This window comes from Budorcas taxicolor, chromosome 2 (genome assembly GCF_023091745.1).
Source record: "Budorcas taxicolor isolate Tak-1 chromosome 2, Takin1.1, whole genome shotgun sequence".
Classification (NCBI taxonomy): Eukaryota; Metazoa; Chordata; class Mammalia; order Artiodactyla; family Bovidae; genus Budorcas; species Budorcas taxicolor.
In genome coordinates this window covers 103,536,777-103,546,836 of record NC_068911.1, presented here as the reverse complement: position 1 = coordinate 103,546,836, position 10,060 = coordinate 103,536,777, and the positions used below count along the sequence as shown (strand labels likewise).

The window sequence follows — 10,060 nt, the reverse complement described above, 5'->3', positions numbered from 1 at the left end:
GTTAAATGATCAGAAAAACATCTGAAGAAAAGAAATATTTGGTGACAAGGGAAAATAAATATTAAACTCAATTTTCAGTGTCCATAAATAAAATAACTGTGTTTTGGTTGTCTTATTATTGCAGAAAGGACCAGCCTGCTCCTTAAGCTGTATTAACATGCTAAAAGGACTTTATAAATATTATCTATATAAATCTCACTACAACCTATGAAACATAACTCATTCCCATTTTACCTACGAGCAAACTGAAGCTTATATTTCAGTAAAGTTCCCACAGTTCATTCCAGACTTCCCATTCCTCTTGGATAAAAGCCCTGGCTCGAAGTAGTGAGACCATGAGGTGCTTATAAAAGAGGGTTGAGGAGTGTGCTGAATGCTTACAGGGCAGCTTTGGAACAGAATCAGAAGAGGAGAATGGTTTAGGCAGACACATTTCTAAGACTGGTGTATGAATTAATTTAATTCTCATAACTGCTCTGTGATTTGGATCGTATTATTATTAATATCCCATGTTGGTATAGGGGTGGCCTTCTTAAAGACCATTTCCTAGGTAGAAGGCTCAAACACTTTGAGTCTTTTCACAGGGGACATCACATGGCCTCCAAAGATTCATCCAACCCTAAAAGTCTAGAATCCCTTTTTCAGAAGTACTTAGGAAAGGCTTCCAATGGATTGAAGGGTTCCATTGTCCCGCCTTCTTCCCCTGCGACTGGGCTCTCATACTCCTCATTCCCTCCTCCACCCTCATCCCCTAAACAGGCTTCTCAGACCTTTCAGTTAATTTGAGGTTGGCCAAAACATTCACTTAGGGTTTTGGTATAACATTTTATGGAAAAACCTGAATGACCTTTATAAGGCCAATCCAAAAGCTCCGTTCCTGAATCACAACAAACTAACCAGCACCTGAAGAAGTGCGGCAGAGTTTCAAGTTTAAATGTGCTGGGGTGTGAAGGCAGGAAACTCTCCTACAGAAAGCCTGGAGGCAGATGACAATCGTTTGTCACAGATTCAGCAGCTGTCTCTAGAAGAGAAGGAAAGCCTTGAACTGGCCTGTTTCTTCTGTCAGTGTGGTTACTGCTTTGGTGGCCACTTTCCCACGGGGAACTTACCGGAGGCAGCTGCTGCCAAAACAGGAAGGGATCTGAATGTTGTCTGCTTTTACAACATTCTGAACTTGAGTTGTAAAGCAAGTTTCAGCAGTGGATTTACTGCTCTCTGTTACCACCTCCTTTTCTTTTAAAAGAAAAGATAACTTTTAACTTCTTTTAGAAGTTATCTTAGGATAACTGTGGCCTAAAATAAATAAATTTATATTTTTAAAAATTAAAAAAAAAAAAAGATAACTGTGGCCAGGTGAAGTCTCAGGGGCACAGTCCTGTGCAAATACTGACTTAGTATCAGCTTTTGCACACCCAGCCTTGCCAGCACTTTCAGTTCAAAGCAAGACTGTTGTAGGGTTTGTGTTTTTTTTTTTTTTTTTCTGGAAAGAACCCAGTGGGGAGTGAGGAGAGAAAGAAGGAACTAGGAAGGGAAAAGAAGGAAGTTAAACGTCCCTTCCCTCCCTGTCTCTCAGAAAACCAAAAATGGCATCTTCCATGAGGAGCTTGTTTACTGACCACAGCAGATACGTTGAGTCTTTCCGGAGGTTTCTCAGCAGTTCCACGGAGCACCAGTGTATGCAGGAATTCATGGACAAGAAGCTGCCGGGCATAATAGCAAGGTAACAGCAACAGAAAACAGGCCGTCTTTTGTGCAAGGGACAAGCCTGGGCGCGCTCTGTGCAGTGATAGATGGGTCATGCGCGGCGGCAGGCTGGGCTGCGGGATAAGGGGAACTGATAGCAGCTCGGCTTGTCCCCGAGCGGCCCTGCGCCCCGTCTGCCGCGTTTCAGTTAGCCGATCATTAGAAACATTCAAAAGCTCTGATTTGTGCGGATTTCAAGCTGCTCGGAGATAAGCCTTAACCCTTTGAAGGCACAAATTCACGTTCCTTTGGGAAAAGATAAGATCCAAATCTTTCAGATGAGATTTTTCGGCCCTCCTCCAAATTTTATGTTTCAAAAAATCCCAGAGTCTAGTGTTCTTTGAATTAGAATCAAATAATTACCAAATACTGTTTACCCCTGGGGATTGAGTGGATGCCTCTCAATTCTTCTAACACCCCTTTAAATTCATTTTCCTTATCCATTATCATAGTTACCACTCTCCAAAAGAAAAATTGTCTTTTTACTTTCAAGTTAATATTAACAATGTGGCCCTACCAAAGCATTTTTCCATTATCAATGAAACTCACTAGTTCTTATCCTTATGGCAGACTGCTTTTTTTTTTTTTTTTTTTTTTGGTGATTAATGTGTTCAATTTGTGCCAGAGCTGATAAGCATTATGAGAGTAACAGATTCCACATGGGAAAGATAATCAAATCACCTATCTGGGGGCGGATTGCTGTAACCTGACTCTGCTTCAGGAAATAATGATGGAAAACTGGGAAAAATGACTGTGGATCCAATTTGCAACAGCAAAAAAAAAAAAAAAAAAAAAACCACCACCAACAACAACTGATATTTTAGTCTTTCTGCTGGATTTTTCTGTTATAGGCCTGAAATTCTTTCACCAGGGCAGTTAAATCTGCCTGACTAGAGAAGACATTGTTGGGTGTATAATATATGGAATTTTGTTTCCTTTTCTATCTTTTATTTGTCATGGTTCAGTTTTCAATTTTTTTAAAACTGAGTGTTATATTTTAAAAAATAATAGGATAATAGGACTTCTCAGGTGGCGCCGTGGTAAAAAATCCACCTGCCAATGCAGGAGATGCAGAAGACACAGGTTTGATCCCTGTGTGGGGAAGATCCCCTAGAAGAGGAAATGGCTACCGACTCCAGTATTCTGGAAAAATTCCATGGACAGAGCAGCCTGGTGGGCTACAGTCCACGGAATTGTAAAATGTTGGACATGACTGAGTGACTGAGCATACATACAATAGGAAAATAGAGCAAAAATCAAAGCAGACAGCAAATAAACAATTTTTAATCCAAAAACAAATTATAGTTTCTTTGGGTCTTTTTGCTCATTTCCAAAATTAAAGGTAATGAGTTGATTTCTGAGTTCTTTTGCAGTACTAAGCATCTGTGTTCTAGTCTGTGGTTATGCAGATCCTTAACTAAGTTTGCCTTATAGTGGTAATATCCAATTAGAAATCATCTGAATCATTTTAAAGTAATTTTCTTCTGAAGGTGATATGAAATGAAATTTAGCTAAAGGACTTTCAAAACTGCTACTTAAAGTTGTTTATCAGTTATCAATAGGCAACATGTCTGCTTAATTTTTCAATTTTATTAAAGCAAGATGTGCTCATATTTTTTAAAAAGTCAAATGATTCTGAAAAGTTTACAGTAACAACAACAACAAAAATAGTGGCTTCCTGCCCTAACCACTCCCATTCCTGATTCATGCTCTCTATAGAGACAATGACTTTCAACATTGTGAAATTATTAGTTATTTCTTATGGAATTTTCTTTCCTAATTCTAAATAACATATTATTCTCTTCCTTAATTTTGATGTATTAAAAGTGCTAAATAAACATGCACATCTCTCTCCCCACCATGTCAATACAATATATATATGTACATATATAGCATGTATATATATGTGTGTGTATTTATACATGCATATATACCTTACATATGTCTAAATTTTTATTAGTTTATATCATATCATTTTGTCTGTACATATTACTCATTACTGAACAATGCATTTATACTATCATTACATTTCATGTATAACTTTTTGTTTTTCCTAGTTACCTATTTATTTTAGTTTATATTCTTAGTTTTCTATGTACCTCTCACTATTTATACCCCAAACAGAAATATTAATCTCTCAACATATTCCAACAGATCAAGTAATCTGTTAATTTTTCCTCATGGGAACATTGTTTCTGGACCTTTCTGTTCTTTTTTTTCCAGTTTGGCTTGATTTGCTTTTGGCCTGATAAGGGAATTTATTCACCTTATAGAAATTCTCTTCTCCTCTCTCCAGTACTAAATTCTCTAATTCTGGATTCTATGCTGTGTTTTTCTTGGTTTCTTTAATCTTTTAACCCCATGCTAATCCTTTAAGGGCTTTCTAAGAAAGAGTGCATGGGAAGTAAATTTTTTAAGGCTTTGTATGTTTAAAAATACCTTCTCTCTGCTCATCTTTGTTAGAGTTAGATAGTTAGGGTATAAAACTCTGCACTGAAAATGATTTTATACCAGAAATTTAAAGATATTTTTCCATGGTCTTATAACCACTAGAGGGCTTCCCTCATAGCTTAGTTGGTAAAGAATCTGCCTGCAATGCAGGAGACCAGTTTTGATTCCTGGGTTGGGAAGATCCTCTGGAAAAAGAAATGGCAATCCACTTCAGTATTCTAGCCTGGAAAATCCCATGGACAAAGGAGCCTGGCAGGCTACAGTCCATGGGATTGCAAGAATCAGACACGATTTAGCGACTAAACCACCGCCATAGCCACTAAAGTTACTACTGAGAAACCTAATGCCATTCAAATTCTTCATCTTTAGCTTGTGACCTTTTGCTACTGTGTTTTATTTTTGGTTCTTTTTTAGGATCTTCTCTTATATCTAATATTCTGAAATTTTAAGATAATAATTTATGGTGTAGGTGTTTTTCACCCATTTTTGTGTGTAGTCCCTGGGCCATTTGAATTAAGATTCAGATCCTTCAGTTCAGGGAAGTTTTGGTATTATTTAATCATTCCTCCCCTCTTTTTTTGTCTTTCTGGAACTTTTATTCATCAAACAGAGGACCTCCTAAATCAATTCTCTAATTTTCTTCTGTTTCCAGTTGCTCCCAATTTTATCTTTCAGCCCTCTATTGTTCAGTATAGTGTTTTTAATTTCCAAGAATATTCCTTTATTATAGCATCTTGTTCATCTTTCATAGATAGTCTACCTTCCTTTATCTGTTATAAAATTGTCTTCTGCTTTCTGCATGTTTCTTCTGAATTCACCTTTTCTGTTTCTTCTGGTCTCTCTGTCATTGCTTTCCTGTTAGCTCAGTCAGTAAAGGATCAGTCTGCAATGCTTGAGACCACCTGCAAAGCAGGAGACCCTGGTTCAACCCCTCTGTTGAGAAGATCCCATGGATAAGGAAATGGCAACTCACTCCAGTATTCTTGGTTGGGAAATCCCATGGACAGAGGAGTCTTGCAGGTAATAGTCCATGGGGTTGTAATGAGTTGGACATGACTTAATGACTAAACCACCACCACCACCATGTTAGGGGAGCTCCCCAACTACCTGATAGGCCTTGGTTGTCCATCCAGTTAAATAATGATGCACTAAAAATTGGTTCCAATCCTCTTTGTGTATGTACTGAAATAGTATGTTGAGCAGCTGACTTGTTGTAGTAATTAGATGTGGACTTAGCTCTTGATGGAGGATTCTCAGGTACCAATATAGATAAGTTTATTGGTGAGATGGGTTATTTCCTCAGGGAAGAATTATTCAATCACCTGTCTGGGGGTAGAGAGCAGAGTGGGGAGGGCTATAGTATATAGCTATAAATAGTAGCTTATTGTTGTCATCATGAGTACATCATAAGAAATGCTGGGCTGGAAGAAGCACAAGCTGGAATCAAGATTGCTGGGAGAAATATCAATAACCTCAGATATGCAGATGACACCACCCTTATGGCAGAAAGTGAAGAGGAACTAAAAAGCCTCTTGATGAAAGTGAAAGTGGAGAGTAAAAAAGCTGGCTTAAAGCTCAACATTCAGAAAACGAAGATCATGGCATCTGGTCGCATCACTTCATGGGAAATAGATGGGGAAACAGTGTCAGACTTTATTCTGGGGGGCTCCAAAATCACTGCAGATGGTGACTGCAGCCATGAAATTAAAAGATGCTTACTCCTTGGAAGGAAAGTATGACCAACCTAGATAGCATGTTGAAAAGCAGAGACATTACTTTGCCAACAAATGTCCATCTAGTCAAGGCTATGGTTTTTCCAGTAGTCGTGTATGGATGTGAGAGTTGGACTGTGAAGAAAGCTGAGTGCTGAAGAATTGATGCTTTTGAACTGTGGTGTTGGAGAAGACTCTTGAGAGTCTCTTGGACTGCAAGGAGACCCAATCAGTCCATTCTGAAGGAGATCAGCCCTGAGATTTCTTTGGAAGGACTGATGCTAAAGCTGAAGCTCCAGTACTTTGGCCACCTCATGGGAAGAGTTGACTCATTGGAAAAGACTCTGATGCTGGGAGGGACTAGGGGCAGGAGGAGAAGGGGACGACAGGGCATGAGATGGCTGGATGGCATCACTGACTCGATGGACATGAGTTTGAGTGAACTCCAGGAGTTGGTGATGGACAGGGAGGCCTGGGGTGCTGCGATTCATGGGGTTGCAAAGAGTCGGACACGACTGAGTGACTGAACTGAACTGAACTGATTGTTGTCACATGTAATGCATTTAGACCCTTGCCTGGAAAATAGCAACTTTTCAATAATTCTTAGGTATCATCATACTATATGAAATGGAATAACAGTATTGTCTAACTCACAGAGGTGTTGTAAGAATTCAAAGGGTTAATTCATTACAGATGGCCGATGAAAAGTGTTAAAGTGTTAGTTGCTCAGTCTTGTCTGATTCTTTGCACCCCCATGCACTGTAGCCCACTAGGCTCCTCTATCTATGGGATTCTCCAGGCAAGAAAACTGAAGTGGGTTGCCATTTCCTTTTCCAGAGGATCCTCCAACCCAGGGATCGAACCTGGTCTCCCACACTGCAGGCAGAGTCTTAACCTTCTGAGTTACTAGAGATGGCCAATCAGTTCAGTTCAGTTCAGTTCAGTTGCTCAGTCATGTCTGAATCTTTGGAACCCCATGGATTGCAGCATGCCAGGCCTCCCTGTCCATCACCAACTCCCAAGGTTTACTCAAACTCATGTCCATTGAGTCAGTGATGCCATCCAGCCATCTCATCCTCTGTGATCCCCCTCTCCTCCCACCTTCAATCTTTCCCAGCATCAGGGTCTTTTCAGATAACTCAGTTCTTCGCATCAGGTGGCCAGTGTTGGAGTTTCAGCTTCAGCATCAATCCTTCCAATGAATATCCAGGATTGATTTCCTTTAGGATGGACTGGTTGGATCTCCTTGCAGTCCAAGGGACTCTCAAGAGTCTTCTCCAACACCACAGTTCAAAAGCATCAATTCTTCAGTGCTCAGCTTTCTTTATAGTCCAACTCTCATATCCATATATAACTGCTGGAAAAACCATAGCTTTGACTAGATGGACCTTGTTGGCAAAGTTATGTCTCTGCTTTTTAATAAGCTGTCCAGGTTTGTCATAGCTTTTCTTCCAAGGAGCAAGCGTCTTTTAATTTCATGGCTGCAGTCACCATTTGCAGTGATTTTGGAGCCCCAAAATATAAAGTCTGTCACTGTTTCCATTGTTTCCCCATCTATTTGCCATGAAGTGATGGGATCAGATGCCATGACTTTAGTTTTCTGAATGCTGAATTTTAAGCCAACTTTTTCACTCTCCTCTTTTACTTCCATCAAGAGGCTCTTTGGTTCTTCATTTTCTGCCATAACAGTGGTATCATCTGCATATCTGAGGTTATTGATATTTCTCCCAGCAATCTTGATTCCAGCTTGTGCTTCATCCAGTCCAACATTGCTCATGATGTACTCTGCCTAGAAGTCAAATAAGCCGGGTGACAATATATAGCCTTGACATACTCCTTTCCCAATTTGGAACCAGTCTGTAGTTCCATGTCCAGTTCTAACTGTTGCTTCTTGACCTGCATACAGATTTCCCCACGAAGACTGAGACAGAACTTTGGGTGTCTTCTGAGGTGGTATGGGTCAGCAGAGGACTGCTGTAGGGGCAGGGGCTTTGGGTCAGTAGACCTGGGTTTGGCATAAGCCCTATTGGAGGAGGTCACCATTAACCCATCATAGAGCCACTAGAACTTACATAGGAGTGGGGAAACAGACTCTGCAAGGGCACAAACAGAACCTTGTGTGCACTAGGACCCAGGAGAAAGGAGCAGTGACCCCACAAGAGATGGCCAATAGGCGCAAGTTATAATGCCCAACATTACTAATTCTTAGAGACGTACAAATCAAAACTAAAATAACGTTCCACTTCACACTGATCAGAATGGCCATCACTAAAAAGTCAACAAATTACAATTGCTGGAGAAGATGTGGAGAAAAGAAAATCCTGCCACACTGTTGGTAGGAATGTAGGCTTGTGCCCCCACTATAGAAAATAGTGTGGAAGTTCCTCAGAAAGCTAGAAACAGAATTACCATATAATTCCAGCAATCCCACCCCTGGGCATATATCCAGACAAAACCACAATTCGAAATGATATGTGCACTTCTATGTTCAGAGAAGCCCTTGTCACAATAGCCAAGACATGGAAACAACCTAAATGTCCATCAACAGATGAATGACTAAAGAAGATGTGGTGTATACACACAATGGAATACTACTCAGCCATAAAAATGAACCAAACAATGCCATTTGTAGTAACATGGATACAACTAGAGATTATAAGTGAAGTGAATCAGAAAGAGAAAGACAAATACCATATGAGATCTCTTATATGTGGCATTTAAAAAATGGCACAAGTGAATCTATCTATGAAACAGAAACAGAATCCTGGCCATAGAGAACAGACTGTGGTTGCCAAGGGGGAAGGGATTTGGGGAGGGGTGGAGCAGAAGGTTGGGGTTAGCAGATGAAAGCTTTTATATACAGAATTCATAAACTACACGGTCATATAATGCAGAGAACTATATTTGATATTCTGTGATAAACAGTAATGGAAAAGAATATAAAAAAGAATGCATGTATCAATGTATAATTGAATCACTTTGCTCTATAATGGTAATTAACACAATGTTGTAAATCAACTGTATTTCAATAATAAAAATTCAGAAAAACGATTCATGTAAATTACGTAGCTGTGCTTAGAACAATAATAAGTTGGGTACTTGTCATGTGCAGACACATTTCTAAAGGATTCACATAAATTATATCACTTAATCCTCACAACTCTTTCAAAAAGCAGATACTATAATTATAACCCTATATGGTAGGAGGTATTATTATACTATTTCTTAGTAATAAAGGTACAGAGAATAATTCATTCAAGGTAACATATTAGTAAGCTACGATTTCAACCTATGTGCCTAGGTGCTCTGCTCTGTAACCTCACTATTCTATCCACAGATAGAAGCATCTTCAAGAATTAATCAAGTGCACAGACAGGGATGGGTATATTAAGACTTGTGATCATGAGTTGGAAGATAATTAGAGGCAACTGAGGAAGGCAACTCATTCACAGATGTTCTTGACTCTATGCTTTCTAGTATTTTTAAGAACCCTGGTTGAATCTGTGTTCTTCCTGTCTCTCTGGTAGGCTCCGGACTTTAGCCAAAAACCTAGCTTGTTTAGCATCCTAAAACACAAACAAGCACCATTCTTTCAGTTCACGTTCCCCCTCCAGTCTCCTCTTTTTCCTTTTCACTCTTTCATCCTTTTTCAAAAATCTCTATATCTTCTTTCTCTTTACCAATTTCACTTTTAATCCCACTGCCATCTGACTCCAGCTCTCAACTTCCTTTAAAGCTGCTGTTATCAGATATTCATATTGCCAAATTCAATGAAGAGTTGTCTTCTTTTTTATTATTTAGTTGTACACTGTTATGCCTCTGACACCATCATTGGCTTTTTTCCTTCTCTAATTCTCCGATCACCTCTCTGAGCTTTCCTGTTTCCCTCTGTGTCTTCTTTGTGTGTTCCCCCATTATCCCATTACTTTTAAAGCCTGGTACTGTGTCATGATACCACTATTATTCTCTTTGCAATATTCTTGTGAGATAGACTCTGTTCTCTTAGTTTTGACTATTGCTCTATGATAATTCTCCAGAATACATCATTGATCCAAATCTCTCTTCTACCCAACTTCTGTATTGCATATTCAAATATCTGCTGAATTCAGATTTATCAAAACCCTAAAAACACAAAACAAACAAAAAACTGACAA

The 10,060-nt window shown here is 39.3% G+C and overlaps 1 protein-coding gene across 1 annotated transcript in view; it reads left to right on the top strand.

Annotated features, from left to right (window-relative positions):
• Nucleotides 1-1,583: 1,583 nt before the first annotated feature.
• Nucleotides 1,584-10,060, top strand: part of HNMT (histamine N-methyltransferase) — a 43,430-nt gene continuing 34,953 nt past the window's right edge. The window contains exon 1 of the mRNA XM_052636058.1: nt 1,584-1,720. Coding sequence (XP_052492018.1) covers nt 1,584-1,720 — 137 coding nt within the window. The remainder of the gene's footprint in view (nt 1,721-10,060) is intronic.